General features: G+C 38.5%; 1 protein-coding gene across 6 annotated transcripts in view; it reads left to right on the plus strand.

Annotated features, from left to right (window-relative positions):
- KCNAB2 (potassium voltage-gated channel subfamily A regulatory beta subunit 2) overlaps positions 1-20,442 on the plus strand; it is a 168,143-nt gene that overhangs the window by 107,867 nt on the left and 39,834 nt on the right. For 4 of the 6 annotated variants that reach the window (XM_030222118.1, XM_030222120.1, XM_030222119.1 and 1 more), the window contains 3 exons: positions 8,604-8,647; positions 10,387-10,424; positions 18,969-19,048. In XM_030222118.1, coding sequence (XP_030077978.1) covers positions 8,604-8,647; positions 10,387-10,424; positions 18,969-19,048 — 162 coding nt within the window. Of the gene's footprint in view, positions 1-148; positions 361-8,603; positions 8,648-10,386; positions 10,425-18,735; positions 18,740-18,968; positions 19,049-20,442 lie in introns of those variants that run through there. The other 2 variants (XM_030222117.1, XM_030222121.1) reach the window with 2 other exon arrangements.

Genomic DNA, 20,442 nt, shown 5'->3' on the forward strand with positions numbered 1-20,442 from the left:
CGTAATAGAAAAAGCCAGCATTCTTTTATTTTACGTCTTCCATCAAAAGGAGAGTAAGCCGTGCACGTGAAAAAACCATTTTGACCTATTTAAAAAAAAAATTTGTACAACCGAAGAGGAAAGCGAAGAAAAAAAAAAAAAACACATTATGCAGGTTTCGTTTGCTTGTTCAGAGCACAGTTTGAAAACCAGGAGTGCAGAAGATCGACTTAACAGGCAAAATGCTAGCAGTCCAAATCTTGGAACGCGAGCTAAATTCAGAACAGTGGCTATCGTTGCTCGGAGCCTAGGACAGTTGTCCGTGCAAAATGGTCCATCCTCGAGTGAGTCCACCATGAAACAACCAGGAATGAAATATAGGTATGAAGAAGGATTTTTTGGAATCTATCATCTCTGTTCGTTCAAGAGAAGCTGGTGTAGGTCAGATTACTGTACAGTAAATCCGATTACTCAGTTTTGTCAGCAGCTGCCATTTCATCTGGATTGTACCTGTGTGCGTTTAAACTTGGCGATAATCCTAGAATCAAGCGGAAATGCATATGTTTGAGGTATAGATTGAATAAAGCAAGCTGATCGTTGAATACAGTATCTGGTACCGGAAACAAAGCTCATGTTTGCTGAGAATGTTTGTTTTATTCATAGCTAAGCAGCATTTGACTCAATATTAGGGATAAAATAACTAGCCATGGTAGTATTAAATACTTTATTAGAAAGTGAAGACCTGCTTTGAATAAAAACAAGCAATACGTTTTGAGACGATAAATGAGTTAGCAGCATTCTGAGACTTGGTTAAAATGTGACGGATTTTAAGCGCTGTCCGTGGTACTGAATGTAGTGAAAGCTTTGGCAGTAAATGCCAGTAACACACCTTTCTTGCATCAGATCTTTGAACGTGTGGAAGACTTAATAGTAAGCATTTTCCTACTGATGTAAGTATAATGTGTCTGCGTTTTTACAGAAAACTTCGGATAATGGGATGATCTGGAGTAACTGAAGTGTATGTAAAAGCTGTCAGTGTACAAAGATAATTCCAAGGGCTGTGAGCTGATGATTGCATGCAGCAAGATTAAATGTCTTTAGTCAAATAATAGATAATGGAGATAAGCTTTAGAATGCAGGTATTTTAGATGCCACAGCTAGGGACCTAGCCGTAGGTTGTAGGATAAAAAAAAATGGAAGTAGTATTATGATGTACTAAATTTCCTTAAGCAACTGTGTTATAACATAAACAGCCATCTAGAAAGAATTAGAATGCAAGGTAGGACAAAGGCAAACAGTATAAGGGTGTTTCCTGTAAAGAGTATTTAATAGAGCTGGATTAGTACTGTATTGGGGCACTTCTATGTACCCCCACATTACTCTTCTGAATTCTCCCCCCCCCCCCCCCCCTTCCACACACACGCATACAACACTGCTGAGTAACATTCATGCATTCCCTGACACCCCCCATAGATCTTTATTCATGTCCTTCCTCCTGCACATTGCCTCTCCAGAAGTAGCATGGGGAAAAATTGCAAGGCCTTATTCTGGGTGTGGCAGATGTAGCAAGTTGTTAGCATGGAGGCTGTGAAAACACATGTTTTGAGAGGAGTGTCCTAGTGATTAGAGCATTGGTCTGAAAAGTAGAGATACTGGGCAAGTTGGGGTTTTTCCCCTCCATTGCTTCTGGTAGAACCCAGAGATGCCAAGGGTGTCTCACCCCAGAGAGTGATACAGTACAATCTCAATTATCTGACCTAAACTGGACTTGACCCATTGCCAGATGACTGAAAAGTCAGATAATGCAGAAAACACTGCATATACCCCTAAATCAATGCATAAACAAAGACATAGAGTTCCTGATTTTCTAAAACAAAGATTTTTGTTAGAAATATAAAAGTGATGATGTCAGGGAGTCTTATCGTTAAATATTTAGTTTTTTTTTTTTGTTTTTTTTTTTAAACCTTTATAAATGGAAGAAGCAACAGATAAAATTATGTTAAACTTTCTGAAAGAAAAAAGAGTGAAGGCAGGTGAAGGATAGTTTTCAAAGGAATTTGCAGAGCTGAGCAATGTCTGTTCACTTTAGTATGCTCCCCACTAGAGAAATGCATAGAAAAATGCACAGTGAATAAGACATAGAGACTTCTGGTTTTGTGGTGCTTTTTGCTGCTTATGTTCTCACATGGTAAATATCGCCTTCACTCAACTAGCTCTGCCCATCAGCATGTAAAGTTCTTTCAACTGCTGCCCACTCTTTTCTTTGTGTGCACCAGCCTCCTCACACATGCCTTCTCTCTCTCCAATTCCTACCCCTTCTCATCGCCTCATCCAAGATACTCACTGGCTTTCTATCTAAGGTGTCTGAGGATCTCAAGGTGATGAAACAATGCAACAAGGCGGTGGCTGCAGCCAGAAGGATGCTAGGTTGCATAGAGAAGGGGTATAACTAGCAGAAGAAAGGAGGTGTTGATCCCCTGTACAAGTCATTGGTGAGGCCCCCCCTTGATGTATTGTGTTCAGTTTTGTAGGCCATATCTTGCTAAAGACTTGAAGCAATTCAGAGAAAATCAACAAAAATGGTGTGGGGCTTGCGTAGCAAGACGTACGAGGAGAGACTTGCTGATGTGAACATGTATAGACTGGAGGAAAGGAGAAACTGGGGTTATATGATACAGATGTTCAAATATTTGAAAGGTATAAATCTGCAAATAAACATTTTTCATAGACGATAAGGTGATAGACCTTGAAAGGGGGCCAACTCGGGCATAATGTCAGGAAGTATTTTTTCATTGAGAGGGTGGTAGGTACCTGGAATGCCCTTCCATGGGATTGGTGGAGATGCAAACAGTAACGGAATTCAAAAATGTGTAGGATAGATGCAAAGGAATCCTGTTTGGAAGGAATGGATCCAAAGAAGCTTAGTGGAGATTAGGTAGCAACACCACTAATTGGAAAGCAAAGCCAGTGCTGGGCAAGACTTCTGTGGTCTGTGCCATGATCGTGGATGAATTGATTTGGATGGGCTTCAGTGGAACTTTTCAGGGACTTGCAACTTCAGAAATTTAGAACGAGGACAGTGCTGAGCAGACTTCTATGGTTTGTGCCCTGAAAATGGCAAGGCCAAATCAAGATCAGGTATACATATGTAATGAGTTTATCTTGTTGGGTAAACTGGATGAACCTTACAGGTTTTTATCTGCCATCATCCACTATGTTACTGTGTATTCTGAATCCTCCCTCATACTTAAGCTTCACTTTGCAGAGCACAAGAACTTCTGCAGGTTCCACCTCCCTTCTTTTGACTAGAGCTTGCCTCTAGTGCTCCCAGCACCATTGGCTGCATTCTGCCCACAGTGTTTGCAACTAGTGGTGCCGGCTTATTCTGTGACACGATGGGCAGTTTTATCAAATAACAAATAAACATAGTGATGCTGGAAGCATGCAGAACAGCCTCACTCATGCAGGGGGAGGACTGGAGAACTGTTGATAGAGGTCTAATATTTGAACATTTTTCAGAAGGGGTAAAGGGTCATGGATTTGAGATACTTTTTCTGTAGTACTTCCAAAGTGGTTTTCATTTTATATGCATGTACTTTTTGTCCCTAGTGGCCTGGAGCAATAGAACAGACACTTCAGCCAACCTTCTGGCTTCAGACAGACTCTTGAGCAAGGCAACGTGGCTGGTTCCCGACAGCCACAAACAGATATCTTTTCAAGATTTCCACAATGAATAATCATCCAGCATCTTTATGTATGCAACTGTGTTGCAATTAATTTGGAAACCTGGGCATTATGGTTCATCTGTTGCTATATTCTGTATTTGTAAAACAGTGGTGCATGTTATTAACTGGTAATACAGTGAACATATGTTGGCAGAGTCTGTTCTAGCCAGAAATATTTCCGACTAGCATGCACTGCTGCTTTAAAATTGCTGTCTAGTAACCCTATCACCAAATCCTATTTCTCTGACTCTGTTCTTAGATAGGGGGCTGACATGAAACATTTTTGCTTTCTTTGCATCTTCAGTACTAGCAGCCATGTAGACGCCTCACTCATGAAAAATGATACATATACCATAGTTATGAAGGGGAGGGAATTACTGCCTTCAGTATCTCAGACATGGCTCCATTACACTGATTTGTGACAGTGGCCTTTGTTATGACTTGTGTAAATTATCGCTTAATTAATTAATTCACTCGTTTGTTTGTTTGTTTGTTTCCTTTCCTTCAGTTATCTACTGCATTGGTAGAACTTCTGGTTTTTCTTGGTTATTATTTTTTTCATCTTTCATAATGGCTGTATAGAAATACTAGAATCTTCAGAACAAAAAGTCCATGCCTTTGTTGGAAGGGAAGGTTTGCTCTATGTCTCTTCAAAAATAGATATTTTGGAAATGTCTAAACATGTTTAGGAGGGCCTAGATCAGGGGTGGTGGGCAACCTTGGTCCTTGGGGGCCACAACCCACTCGGGTTTTCAGGATTTTCCAACGGAACGACGTTATGAATTAAGGAGTCCGGAGTGGAAGATATATGACTATTGGATTACAAGAAGAGTTGGGAAGGAATATGCAATGAACTTTGTAGCTGTTGGTAGTGAAACATTAAGATAAGTACTGAGTCTTCAAGTATGGCATTCTATCAAATGCTGGTTATTGATTTTCATTTATTGCATTGATGTTTTTAGGGGTGAAGTGTAAAACTGAAGATATTTTGAGGAATGTTTGGTATGTAAGCAAGAGTAAGTGGTTTTGTAGAATGTATAACGCATTTTAATAACTTTTGTATAAAGATTTTGAGAAAATGTCATAAAGATTCAATTTATATCCTAGTTGCTTAGCAGTAGTAGTAGAAAGATTTTGCAACTAATTGGAATTGAGGAACCCAGATTGGTAACAAGATGAATATGCATGAGATCTATTTGTATGAAGTACCTCAATTGTATGCAAATAGACCTCATGTGTATTCATTAGGAAAATCCTGAAAACCCAACTGGGTTGCAACCCTCTAGGACCAAGGTTGCCTATCCCTGGTCTAGGTTAACCATGTTCAGGGTGGTTGCATGGGGAGGTGCTTCCTGCTGGAAAGGGGAAGATCTGATGCCGGTAAAGGGGATTGAGGTGCGCTTGGAGAACAGGAGAAGCAATTTTGAAAAGATGCTTCCACACACATATGGAGAGAAAGTAGCATCCTCCCTCTTTCCCCCCCCCCCCCCCCCCCCCCCCATACGTATAGGTTTTTTAAATCACTGCTTCCATGGGATGTGGGGAGGCATGGACCTGCTCTCTTGCATGTCCTTATGCATATTATACAAGGGGCTCTGCATTTGGCAATGCCTTTGATAATACAGGGAGAGTTGTGCACACCCCAACCTGGACATCTCAATTCCCATCTCCACATCCTTCCTAAAATTGAGTTTCTCATTTATGACTTAGCACTGGTAAATGTTATTTATGTGGAGGTTTTGAATTTGTTGTAAAGCTTTGGTTTTAATTCATCAAACGTATGCAATGGCTCCACAGTATTTTACTCGAACTGTTTGTGCATGTTGGCCACGGCGATCCTTGCGCTCAGAACGGTTCACCTATCTTTGGACATGGTAGGAAAAGTTTGGTATGCTGAAATGAGCCAAACTTCTTTTTCTATTGCTGGGACTCGCCTCTGGAATGCCCTCCTGGGTCCGCTTCATTTATGCAGCAATGTGGTTCAGTTTAAGAGACTGTTAAAAACATAGTTGTTTGTTGAAGCTTTTATGTAGGAGCACCTGGTGTTATAATTCTTGAAAAAGAGCTGTATTTGCAGTGGGGGGGTTTTTTGTGATATTTGGTTTGCTGTGTTTGTTGTCAGACTGTTTTTATTATGTATGTTTGACTTGTAAATCGCCTAGGTTAGCATTTCCCAAACTGTGCGCTGCAGCGAAATCCCGACCTCCCTCCTTCCACCACCCAAACCACTACTGCAGACAGCAGCAGCAGCAAAACAACAACAATTTAAAAAAAAAAAAAAAAAAAGCAAACGCTGCAGCAGCCTTCAAGCATGTGCTGTCATTTCTGCCGGTCCTCTGACCCCGGAACTGGAAGTTGATGTTGGCAGGGGCAGAGGACCAGCAGAGCTGAGAACGCATACCTGAAGGCTGCTGCAGCCCCGCACTTGCTTGCTTGCTTTTTTTTTGTTGTTGTTGTTGCAGCCACTGGGCACACAGCGTTGTGGACTCGCTTTTGCTGCTATGGAGGTTGGATGAAAACAGGAGACGGGATGAAGTGAAAAAGTTGAAGCCAATAGGTCAGCCTCTGTTTCCCCTTCCCATTCAAAACAAAGCAAGTAAACCTAGCCTACCAACCTATCAGCTGCTGCATCCATGCTGTTATTCTTTATTGCTGGTAGCAATTTAATTTAATCTCACTTGTGTTTTCAAACATGCCAGCTTGTAACGTACATAGTAACATAGTAGATGACGGCAGAAAAAGACCTGCATGGTCCATCCAGTGTGCCCGACAAGATAAACTCATATGTACTATTTTTTGTGTATACTACATATACAGATGTATACAGAGTAAATATAATAACAGAATAACTTTTCATAGGTAGAGTAGTAATTTGTTATAAATCGTAATCAGTGTGTCATTTGGAGGGGCTGGATATAGGGCACCCTAGCACTGTTATATTTGTGCAGAGAAAAAGATAGAGACCTGTGTGGCTGGGGGGGGGGGGGGGGGGGCGCAGAAACTGGTGTGGCCAGGGGGTGGTGCAACGAAAAATTGCTTGGACACGAAGGGTACCGTGAACCAAAAAAGTATGGGAAGCACTGGCCTAGGTTATAGGTGATACATTTTTAAACTAAAATCAATGTACATGTTCTGTGTAGGACATTCTATTTGAGTACTGTTTTCTGAGGAAGCAACTGTTTAAAATCTTCTGGTTTCTTTAATTACAACCAGTCTGTCAGTGTTTTTAAAATTTAACCGCCAAGTTAATCCACAGTATTATAAAGAACTTTTGCACTAAATAAATTGGCATAAACAAAAGGCCATAATTATCTAAGTTAATTGCTTGTGTCTGTATTTGAGATTGAAATGTGCTTAGTTTATGATTAGAAATGCTATTCAGTATCCAAGGCAGCTGCTTATTTAGGAAACCATAAATTTATAGTGGTCTTGCCTCTCTGATTTTATTTGAGGCTAAATGTCAACATCAGTGGATTTAGATTGATGCGGATTGGTTTGTAATGCGTGTGCATGCCCTATTTCTTCCCATTCAAATGTGCCCTGAAATTAGTTGCTCTGATCATTGGTAGTATGTTGTTACTCTCAAATACCTAAAAAAATGGATCGGCGTGCACCCAAAGCCCGCGCCTACACTACCGCAAGCCATTTTTCAGCACGCCTTTGTAAAAGGACCCCTAAGAATTTAAACCCTCCCACTGTACCTAAATTGTCTTGAGCTTAGATTTAGAAAAGCAAGTAACTAAAAGCTAAATCTTTTCAAGACCTTGTTAACAACTTTACATGAATTCTTGGAGTGTATAAGAGGTGATTGTGTGTACTGTAATTTATCAGTGCTACCTATATTATATGTAAAGCAAAGGCCAGGTGACCTATATGTCACTAATAGTTTTTATATTAATTTTACTAAAATGTAAGCGTTAATGTAGTTTTTATGCTTTAGCTCACTATGCATATGTACATTCTCTATTAGTTTCGTTGACCTGAGTGAAATAAAGCATAAACTATAATAATTTTATAGTGATTTTTAAATGTGTTCTATAAAGCAGAAATGGTTCCAGCCCCAGAGACACTACATGGAATGGAGAGATGTCAGCATTCATTTCTAACAGGCGAAGCCAGCACACCCAGACCCCTAGAGAGCTTCTTTTCTCCATGTTTGCCAAGGCCTAGCAGGACCACACTCTCCATCCCTATATGTTTAAGCTTCTCATCCCTCCCCACAACTTCGTTCAGTTCCCTCCAGCAGCCCAGTTGCAGACTTCTCTTTACCTTTTCAGCTGAGCTGATTGAAAGCATGGCATATTGCACTGTGAATTCAGTTCAGTGAATGCAACATGCATCATGTATACTAACTTTGCACACCTACTGATGAAAAGGGTTACAAATGGTCATATGGTTGGGTGCTTTAAAGAAATAAAAATAGCGTGTGTACAGTTATTCTTCTGCCTAGATTTCTGGACTAGTACAGTGGAGCACCTTTATCTGAAAAAAATCACAGGCTTTAGCTCATATTCTGTTAACTGTAGAAATTTCTGTTATCCAAAATCGGATTCAGTTTATACAGTAAAATTACCATAATCCAGTAGAATTATCAGAAAGTTCCCTTTAATCGGACTCCTTTTCAGAAAATCCTACTATTGAGACCAAGCAGATTCTGTCCTATATTTCTACCTAGATTTGAACTGCTGAAAATGACATTCACTTCTTGATGAGGAAGATTTAATATTTGTCTAGCTGCCCCACCCTACAAAACATGCAGTATCTTTTTTTTTTTTTTTACTGTAATTATAAAGATATAACCATGTATCACTGTGTTATTTTTCTGTGGCTTTGACCTCTTAAACTTGGCACTGTTAATCTCATTCGTTTATAGTCTGAGATATATTTTTGTATTTTCAGAAATCTTGGAAAATCTGGACTGAGAGTTTCGTGCCTTGGTCTAGGTAAGTCGTTCTACACACCAGTACAACTTGGTTTAACTAGCACTTTATCCAATAACAAATTATGATCTGTTCTTTTCCTTGTAATAGGGTGTCTATTTTCAATCTCAAAAGGCAAACCATCATTTTTTTGTTTTTTGTCAGCTAACCATTTAAAAAAAAAAAAAAAAACTATTTATTTATTTGTTTTTAGTAATGAGTCTTTGGACCTACTAGCCTGATTTAGCCATGGGCTATGGGATTGTCGCACACCTGCGTGTGTTCTGTATCATAGGCCTCATTGCATAAAATGTGACTTAAGATAGCTGGCTATCTTAAGTCAAAGGTAGCCAACATGCATTGAGCGTGATCAGCTAAAGAAACGATGAGAGAGAGAGTACATCTGAGAAAATTTCCCCCCCTGAAGCAGTAGATGGGTCCCGCGAAATAGCTACAATGATAACGGTGCATTTGAGCTAAGTATCTGTTTTTTTGAGAATATTAAGAAAGTATAAAAATATTAAGTAAAGATCAATGTTCTCAACTGATAATCAGGAGAGGTTTTTTATGCCAGTGATCGATGCAGCAGGATTATTCAAAGAATTTCAAGAACTGAAATGATCTGCATTATCTAAGGCTTTTTCCTCCCCATTTTTTAAATTCTGTTTGATATTTGAGTGTAAAAAGCAAGTATTGCTAATGATAAAGCTGAACATGCTTACAGTGAAGTGAAATTTTGATTTTGCTTAATTGGACTACTGTAATGCCATAGAGTACATTATTCCATCTCTTCTTAAATCAGCTGAATTCCTGGCGGCCTTATTTTTAGATGTTGGCAAGAAGAATACTAAGCTGGGTACCTTTTTTGCTTCTTTTCTTTCTTGCTGATTTCTTTTGATATCTTGGATCTCTTTCTGTAAATCGATAGTTGTCAAAGAAAAGTAGTTATCCTTTCTCTTTTTTTTCCTTTATTTCTTTGGCACCCCTTTCTCTAAATAAGGCCTTTAATTTATAAGGATCCCTATGTGTAAATAGCAGCTTTTACATGTGTAGATGGTCAGATATGGATAAAGACAATTTTGGAAAGCTGCCGTTTACATGTGTGGATCCATGTCGTATCTAAATGGTAAGGGGGCATAGTGATGGTGGACCTACAGCATCGTGTAATCCCATTTTTACAAGGGGAATACACATCGCTGTCAAAAAATATATATAGCTCAGCCTTTTATACTTGCCCAGAGACACTCGCATGCCTCCTGGAAGGGCAGTGTACAAGATGTCTATCCAATTGATAATGTCCCCACTTTAACAAAAAAATATGGAAGGGCAGGTATGAAGACCAAGGTTAGCTCCATCACCTGATTCTCTTCCCCCAATCCTGGCCGCATTCAAAAATCCTGATGGACTCTTTGACAGACCCACTTCCAGGCCACCCAAATCCCCCTATTCCGGTTTTCACTGGGGTCGCAATGGTCCCTATATGTAAAAAGAGCAAAAGCAATTCCCAATTGATTCTACTTCTCCAGGTCCCATGACACCTAGCAGTAGTTCTGCAAGATTATAGCAAGAGATCACTAGCACCATTTTGAACCTAGGACACGGTAGGAGCAAGAGCAATTGCTCCAGATACCAAGTTAGATTTTAAGCTCTCTGGGGCAGGGACCTACCTACCATAGCTGAACTGTTATTCACCTTGAGCTTGAATCTGGAAAGGAACGTGATATAATCCATGTTTGCACTGATTTTTGCATTTACACTTTTAGGAACATGGGTGACATTTGGAGGCCAGATCACAGACGAGGTAAGACGTGTAACAATATCTCTGTTTCTGCAACCAGTGTATAAGCCCTCTTTTATTCAGCAGTGAATATAGTGATGTCCTACCACCATAGCTCCCTCTGGTCACAGGGACAGAACGTCCCCCTTCCTCTGGAAGCCTTCACCACCTTTGAACTTGTGCTTATGAAGCAAACGCTGAAGTTGACAGAGCTTCCAAGTTATCCATTCCAGGAGGGAGACTTTTTAGCCAGTGCCAACCTGATCTTGGTGCATTATGGGATCTGCAGCACTGATTTCAATGGATAGAATCATGGACTACAAATACTACACCGCTTTAGGATGTAAGTTTAAAACCAGGGCCGGCCAAAAAGTCTTCCTCCTAGAATCGGTAACATAGCAGCTCTGGGTTGAGTCAGTAAGATGGCAGGATCTTTAATAAATCATAAAACAAACACACTGAGTAAATATTCTTCATAAGGTTAGAAGCAGTTAAGTCTCTGGTTCCTTCTTGCAATTTTAAAATAACTACCTCCAGAGCTTTGGGATTTTTTTCTTTACCCAGCCCTCCTCTCACTGGACTACTTCATAGCTGGGATTAAACACCACTCCCCTTCAACAACTAAAGTTAAGGTTTATGTATTTATAGTCAGAGAACAAAAAAATGTACACAAAACGATAACAGTAACGAGCACAAAATACAAACAAAATCAAACAAACTTTAAAAAAAAATAAAATGCTACCAAAATGTGCACTGTATAAAAATAAATTAATAAAAATAACCCTTTCAAACAGTGCTACACTAAACCCTAATGATTTCAATCAAGAAATACCCCATACGCAGACCTAGAAAGATAACCTTTCAATTGTTGCTGACAAGAAACAGTATCTGCACTCGAATTGCAGCTGGTAGCTGGTTCCACTCTCTTGGACCAGAAACTGAAAATACACACCACCTATTGTCTGCACAATGAACCTGTCCCAGAGAAGGGACTGAGAAAAAAAGCATCTTCTGAATGCAATGATCTCTCAGGAGTATAAACATGTAACAGAGCTATCATATAACACCTTATGAATTAACATCAAGATCTTAAATTTAATCTGAAATATAATAGGCAACCAATGCAATTTTACAAAGGATTAGAGAAATATGCTCAAACCTAGAACATCCCATGAGAAGTTGCACAGCCAGATTCTGCACTATTTGCAGAGACAATACGGTTAGCTGACAAACCCAAATAAACCAAGTTGCAATAATCTAGCCCACTGTGAACCATACTCTGTAAGGCTGTTCGAAAATCAGTTTCAGCAATCGCAGACTTCAATTTACTCAACATACAAAGCTTCAAATAACTAAACTAGCCCTGGGGGTCTTCCTTCCAACCAGCCTTCCCCTACTCGGCTTCCTGATAACTGGGATTAAACTAACAGCATTTAAACTAGCTGTGGGAGCCTTCCTTTGAACTGGCCATCCTCCACTGTGCTGTAGTTTGGGTTTGTCTTTCTCACATGCATCACTTTGCACTTGCTCACATTAAATGTCATCTGTCAAATCCAGTCTTGTAAGGTCCTTTTGCAATTTTTCACAATCCTCTTGCGATTTAAGAACTTTGAATAGCTTTGTGTCGTCAGCAGATTTAATTACCTCACTAGATATTTCCATCTCTAGATCATTTATAAATATGTTAAAAAGTAGTGGTCCCAGTAGAGACCCCTGCCAGACCCCACTATCCACCCTTCTCCATTGGGAATATTGACCATTTAGCCCTACTCTGTTTTCTATTTTTTAACCAGTTTTTAATCCACGATAGAACACTACCTCCTATCCCATGACTTTCCAATTTCCTCTGGAGTCTTTCATGAAGTACTTTGTCAAATGCCTTTTGAAAATCCAGATACACAATATCGACCGGCTCACCTTTATCCACATGTTTGTTCACCCCTTCAAAGAAATGTAGTAGATATGTGAGGTAAGATTTCCCTTCACTAAATCCAATGTTGGCTTTGTCTTATTGATCCGTGCTTATGTATATGCTCTTTAATTTTGTTCTTTGTAATAGTCTCTACCATTTTTCCCAGCACCAACATCGGGCTCACCGGTCTATAATTTCTGGGATCACCTCTAGAACCCTTTTTAAAAATCAGCCACTCTCCAATCTTCCGGTACCATATTTGATTTTAAAGATAAATTACATATTACTAACAATAATTCCGCAAGGTTATTTTTCAGTTCTATCAGTACTCGGTGATGCATACCATCCAGTCCAGGCTATTTGCTACTGTTCAGTTTGTCAAATTGCCCCATTACATCTTCCAGGTTTACAGAGATTAGATTCAGTTTCTCTGACTTGTCAGCATTGAATACCGTTTCTGGCACATGTATCTCAACCACATCTTCCTCGCTGAAGACCGAAGTGAGCTAAAAATGCTACCATGGCTTTGTAAAAGACCCCCATAGAGAACCTGGCCTTAAACTTGTTTAAATTTCAACAGAGAATATTTCCCCACTCTCTGATCTTGTATTCAAATGGCTTTGCCCATACTTTAATGACAGACATGATAAAGTACTTTGAAATAATTTACTGTCTAATTCATATGTCTATGCCTGTGGGGTTCCGCAAGGATCTGTTTAAGCACCCGCATTGTTATTTTTAAATCAGCTTTAGAAATCAAATTTTTTACTTGCACAGATGATATTCAGTTGTTATATCTTTGTCAATTTAACTCCTAACCCTTATTCACTTGTTCAGAACCCTTATTTTATCATCCTCACTTTAAATATTCCCTTATCTCTAGTTTGTCCTGTTTGTCTGTCCTAATTAGATTGTAAGCTCTGTCGAGCAGGGACTGTCTCTTCATGTTCAAGTGTACAGCACTGCGTACGTCTAGTAGCGCTATAGAAATGATAAGTTGTAGTAGTAGATTGATTGCAGAATGGTTGCAATTACTTAAATTGAAGCTTAATGCTGAAAAGACAAAGGTCCTAATTTTTTCGTGTATCAAAGATAAACTATCCACTGAACTGGCCATCAATGGCAAGCAAATACAAATAAGTCAGTTCATCATTGATGATGAATTACATTTTCAAAACCATATTTCACTGATTACACAAAAATGCTTTTATAAGTTTAAGAAAATACACTCAGATTGTGCTTTGGGTTTGTTTGTCTTTTTAAGGCCCTGCATATCCTTCTCCATTCATTAGTTCTTGGACATTTAGATTATTGCAGTGCTCTTTTCCAAGATGTCCGCTTGATCTCAAAAGATTATAACTTATACAGATTACTGCTGTAAAATTCATTTCAGGCGCAAAAAGCCGAGACCGCACAACCCCGTAGCTCAAATTAGACCACCAATATTGGCCAGAATTCCATACAAAATTTTAATTCTAATACACAGCATTCTACGTATGGGTATGGGCCTTCCATCATTCCTATTCCAGTTACTCATACCATATACCCCAAGCCGCACTTTACAGTTTTGCCAGCAGAATCTTCTAATAATTCCATCTTTCCATGTTATTCAATTTGCCAACATTCATGCCTCAATATTCAATGTCATCAGCCAACACTGGAACAATCTGCCATTGTACCTACAATTAGAGACTTCTTACCAAAGGTTCAAAACTTTTAATAATTAACACCTTTTTATTATAGCCACTCAGGACACAGGTTGGTAGCAGCGCTAGGTTTAGGAGCTTGAGACAGCTGAACTAATCTTTGTCTTTTGATGGCTTTCCTTTTCGTTTTTGTTTTTTTTTAAATTCTTTATTTATCATTTTCATTAATTTACAAGAATATATCTTGAACAAGCAAAGCAGTTTTACAGATTACAGGTAATTTTCCATAGAAAAAAAGAAAAGAAAAATATATATTATGAACTTGTATTAGACCCCAAATTTAGAGGGGCTGGAACTTAATACTATTCAGGAGATTAGTTTCAAATATCTTTCAAAAAAAATAAAAGGTAAGGCTTAACAGTATAAACTTTCCTTTTCGCTTTTAAATAGAATAATTTTAAATTGCAAACTGTGAAGATTTATTATGATATGTGATATATCAAACTTTTATAAACTTGAAACTTCATACTGAATAACCAGTGGTTCCTGATTGCCCATCACTATGTAGTGTGAATAGGTGTTGGTGAGAAATTTCAGAAATTTTTTTCACTTCATTGATTCTTTCATAGGCTATATTTAACATACGTGTGTGTATTTATTCTCTTAAATTACAATTTACTTCATCTCATATCAGCAATATGGGTGTATTGAAGTTGTAGATGGTTTCTATATATTTTTGAAGACTTTCACCATTTAAAATAAAAATTATTTTTTTTTTCTAAAACTAGACAGGCCATGCAGTATCTATTCATTGTACATCCTCAGTCTTCTGAGAGCAGATGGTTCTACTTGATGAACAAGTAAACTGATAAGACTTCGCTTGGCTGCCATCAATTTATTCATGACCTTTTCTGATATTTTCAGCACTGATTGTTTTCTAGCCAACAGACAGGCGACACATATAGAGAGATCAAAACTGTGGAAAGTACCAGGCTGTACAGTGTGTTAAAGAACAGTCTTTCTTTTGTTTGTTTATTTAAGAACTGTGTTGACTTGCAGTGTTTGCTCACTAAAAATATATGTAGATATATCTTCATAATAAATTAGAGCTACACAGTAGTAAAAAAAAAAGAGACAGTAGTGGATGCTTGTTGGGCAGACTGGATGGACCGCGCAGGTCTTTTTCTGCCATCATCTACTATGTTTTTTTACTATATCATCTTTAGTTTAAAAATATTTTCAGAAGTTATTACTAATATATAGTGAACAGAGCAAAATGATACTCACCGTATGTAGGTAGGAGTCTTTGTTGTATATTCTGAGTACTGAAGAATTGAAAATACCTGCAGGTACATGCAAGCTATTGTTCCCAAGGGTGTTATCCCCTCCTCCCTACTCCCCTTCTTAGTGATCTCTGTGGAGTTACCAACTTGATGCACAACCTTACCTTTGACTTTCAGCAGTCAAGACTATAATTCTCTGTTGACCTTTGAACTGCATTGCTATACTTAACAGCAGTAGTAAAATTAGATGTTTGATCTATTGTCTATAAGTATCTGGTTGCTTTCTGTGTTAGAGAGATGTCCATAAACCTGTAGGACAAGTAGAAGAATTTACTAGTTAGCTCTCTGAAATCAGTGTATGCATCCTTACATCCACACAGTTATAGGAATGAACCACTGTATTGTACTTTATGCTTAGGTATAATAGGCCCTGGTTTTATTTGCCCAGGTTGTTGGACAGCTGTACTTAGACTTGCAAAGTTTTCCATGTTGGAGAGCAGCCAAAACCGTGCCTTTTTTTTTTTTTTAGAGTGGTTATTGCAATATACTCTACTTGTTTGCCTTGTCATTTTTGGCTGAGGCAAGAATATGAAAAGTGACACCAGGAAGTCACTAAAATCTTTTCACTATGATATGCCGGTATTAAAACAGCTGACTATATAATGGAATATCTTATGCTGATAAGTGATATTTAATTTGGGTTAAAAATTCATATCCTAATAAACATACGTGAAAAATGCTGGTTATTTGTCTTCAGCCTCTATAATGTCATCATAATGTTTATATTTTTTTAATTCATTTTACATTGCCTTGTATAGAAAGAAGTGATCAAGTTTATTCAGTTGTTTCCTTTTCTTTCTTTTCTAACTCTTATCATTGGTGTTTTGTGTAAATCAGATCTCCACATGTTTTATGTGTCTGATGATATGCTAATCATTAGGTATGCCAAACCATGATTCTTCTCTCCGTCCCACTTCCCAGTCCATACCCCCCCCCCCCCCCCCCAAAAAAAAAAAAAAAAAAAACCACACGTTCTTTAGTATTTTAATGAAGTCATAAACATTGTAGAGTTGTAGTAATCTACTTGCCATGATTTTAATTTTGGAAAATAGTCATAGAACATACTAATTTTGTTAATCAAAATTGTAGATTTATTTCAGCAAGCTCCCGCAGATCATGTCTCGTAAGACTAAGGATATTCTGTTAACAAAAATATGGAACTACAGCTAGTGAGGTTGGAGATGGCCTGATGGCATACTTGACAGTTAGGCATATTTTCAAAGCACTTAGCCTTCCAAAGTTCCATAGAAACCTATGGAACTTTGGAAGGCTAAGTGCTTTGAAAATGAGCCCCAGTATGGCATATTGCCATGCAAAAGGACCTGAATTTGATTCCTGGGTCAACTGGACTCAGTGCTGGAAAGTCAGTGCTCACAGCCCTCTACAGTATGGGGCCTGTCATGACATCGGGTGCCATGAATGTAGGGTCCCAGATTGAGCACTTGTGGTGCGTGGCCCCCAGCTGGGGACTATCACTGTGATAACTGGACTGGAAAGTTGAAGAGGATATAACAAAAGTGAAAGGATTACCAAAGTGGTTATGAATGATGAATCATATTGCTGGGTCACAACCCTAGTTTGGATGGAGCTGCAAGACTAAAAGGAGCAATAGGAAACTGCCAGGCCCATAAACCCAAAAATATTGCAGTGATCTGTTACGTAAAAGTTTGGTTCATTGGGGTCTAAAATGAATATAATAAAGTCATCCAGTTCCGTGTGACCTGTTAAATTAATGTAATCAAAACTGGTAAGCTTGAGATGGAGTTGTTAATGTAAGCTCTAATTACTGCCACATCAAATATTTTGAAAAGAGAATGAATCATTGCTTGCTTAAGAGCATCAGACATAACCCCATCCTCCAGAAATGTTTGAATTTTCCATTAAACAGAGGAGCTACATCATCTTGAACCAATCCAGCACTAGGAATAGTCTTTGGCTTCATGTCCACTATACGCTATTACATTTTGTCAACCACCTCAATAAACATCTCAGGGGTGCTAGGCTGAAATTGTCTATACAGGGTGTTATCTACCTCATCACCTTAACAATTCATGGTTCCTACTAAATCTCTCAACACTAACCCTTACTAGGTGCAAGAACTCACCTTTTCCTCTATTATTAAACTGAAGTGACTAACTTTGCTTTTAAAGAAATTTACAAAGAGGAAAAGTCCATAAAATTCAAAGAATGAATTCTATACCAGTCTGCAAGTATTCACTCTCAATTTCATTGAAATTAGTGGAGCTTCTGTAGGCTTTCCTGGGAAACCACAGGAAAACTGAGAATCGTCTATGGTAATCTATGGTAGATCAAATGCCTTAGATAACATTTTACATTGGACATTTGGTTACTGAGTAGCTAAAAGTCTGCATTACTCTTGTTAAAAATCATAATATAAGTTAGGCATATTAGTATCCCTTTGACACATGGACATTGATTTTGTATATCTGCACTTTTAGAAACTATTTGATAAAATCCTTCATGAGAGACTCCTGAGCCATTGTCCTTTAGTTGATTGGGAACTGCTTAAAGGACAGAAAACAGAATGTAAGGATAAATGGTCAATCTTCACAGTAGAGAAAGGTGAATAGTGATTTATCCCCAAGATCTGTACTGGGACCTGATCTAGAGGGATGAATGAGGCGATCAAATTTGCCAACAACACAAAATTATTCAAAGTTCTTAAGTCATAAGCAGATTGTGAGAAATTGCAGGAGGTCCTTACAAGACTTTGGAGACTAGGCATTCAAATATCAGACAAAATAATCCAAATTATACCTACATAATGATAGGTTCCACATTAGGGAAAGGACCAGGGCATCACAGTGGACAATACATTGAAATCTTCTCTTCAGTGTGTGGTGACAAAAAAAGCAAATAAAATGTCAGGTATTACTCATATTAGGAAAGGGATGAGGAAGGAAAAAATGAGTGCTCCTTGACCATCCTCAGTAATACTTGCTCCAACTGGGGTCCCAGTTTCACCATGTCCGGCTTTATCGGAGATTGTACTGTATTAGTTGGAACGGCACAGTGGTCCCATCAATGTTAATATTTGTTGGAGCAAGTATTAACATTGAAGATGTGCTATTAACATTGAAGGTTTACAGAGGGATGGTCAAGGAGCACTCATTTTTTGCCTATATGGTGGAAGCATTTACATCTTGCAAGAAAAAGATGTTGATACTTACAAGATTCTGAGACACTTGTCTTTATTGATTTTTAAATTCCGCCATCCAAGATGAAATTGAAGGACTGTGTGATGATGGAAATTGAGTGTATACTGTCCCAGTAAAGTTTATCCTGCACAATTTAGTTTCTGAGCACAATTTAAAAATGTATATAAAAATTTTTAAAAAGTGTGTGTATGTATGTATATGTGATGGGCTAATTCCTGATTTATTATACCACTTCAGAAATAATGTTGACACATATGAGGTAATTCCTTGACTCTTGGGCTGAATGGCATAATAAAGAGGAAAAGACAAGAGAGTAATGTCAACATCATTCAATTGTAGTAGAATAAACTGATTTACAACACGAGACAGGAATATGTCAAGACATAGCTAAGAGCTCATATATAGATATAGTTTGAGTTCTGCTTTGTTTCTGCTTGCTAAACTTGTTTGAATCTCAGTAAGCAAACCTTGCAACTTTGGCTTTGCAGATGGCAGAACAGCTGATGACTTTGGCGTACGATAATGGGATCAACCTGTTTGACACTGCAGAAGTCTATGCAGCAGGAAAGTAAGCACCAAATCTAGTTTTCACTAAATTGCTTCCTTCTTTCTTTGTTCCCTTCCCTGTCCTCATTCTGGGTTTGGTTTTCCTCTTTCCTGTCCATTATTGTAGTTCTTTTCATGAATATTCTTGGTTTTGTCCTTTTTATTGTAAACTGCTTTGATAGGCTTCCTCTAAGATGGTATATCAGATTTTATAATAAACTTTAAAATCGGGATAAGCCATAAATATTTCTGTCATTATAAATGTTTTCCCAAAGGTAATTGAGGTTTTGTAGTTCTGGCTGTCTGTATTCCATACTAGGATTATCATATTTTAGGTTTTGTGTTAATTTACTATGACAAGATGGTTATCCCTATTTCATTGAATTTTCTGGTCATTTGTAGTAAAATCCTTATAATAATAGATGAGGGCAGAAAAAGACCAACAGCCCACTTGCTGCATATCTCTCTCTATACAAAACAGAGGGTTTTTTTGGCTTTTTTTCTTTCTACTCCACCCTCTTGGGTAGATGTACATGGTAGATTCCCTATGTAGCTCAGATCCAAACACCACCTTTTTCCCCACTTCTTTGAGAGGAATCTCTCATAGACTTATATGTACTTTAAACATAATTATAGCAGTAATAATGCAGATTTTATTTTTCACTAGCTTGTAAAATAAATTAGATGTACCTTTCTTTATATTACAATTTAACTTCCTTGTTAAGTGCTTCAAGAATATGCATGGAGCCACCTGTGAGGTATATTGGCAAGGGATACATTCTAGAGAGGCTGTGACGGTCCTGCTTCACAAGATCTTACAGGACGTTCAAGTGAAGAACTGGGAGTCTTTCTGTCGGTCCCTGATCTCCCTAAGAAGATTGACACCATGTACTGGATTCAGTCTTCCCCTGGATTTGATAGGCCCCAGTTGCCTCATTATTCCCTGGTGGTGGAATCCATGCTTAAAAGAGCCAGATATTCTAGTGACTGTGCTTCGGCACCCCTAGGCATAGAAGCTAGAACCCTGAATTCTTTTGGGCAGAAGATATATCAGGCCTCTATGCTCATCTCCCATATCTAATTGTGCCAGCTCTACACGAGCCTGTACTTGCGGTCCTTAGTCACACTGTGTCAGATTTGGCAGACTTTCTTCCACCGGAACAAGCAGACTCACTTTGCCAGTTGGTCAAGCAGCAGAAGGTGTCATAAGTTCTTGGCTAGGGGTGTCTTCAACACTTTTGATGTGGCATCCAGGATCTCTGTTCAAAGTATAGCGATGTACAGACCGTCATGGCTGTGTATATCTGACTTGAACCCAGCAGTCCAGCAGAGGTTGGCGGATGACATGTGCCAGGGGATAACCTTTATGGAGAGAAGTGTGGAGGAGGTTGCTGACCTCATCAAGAAGCACACTGA

This window comes from Microcaecilia unicolor, chromosome 13, assembly GCF_901765095.1.
Source record: "Microcaecilia unicolor chromosome 13, aMicUni1.1, whole genome shotgun sequence".
In the NCBI taxonomy this organism is placed as follows: Eukaryota; Metazoa; Chordata; class Amphibia; order Gymnophiona; family Siphonopidae; genus Microcaecilia; species Microcaecilia unicolor.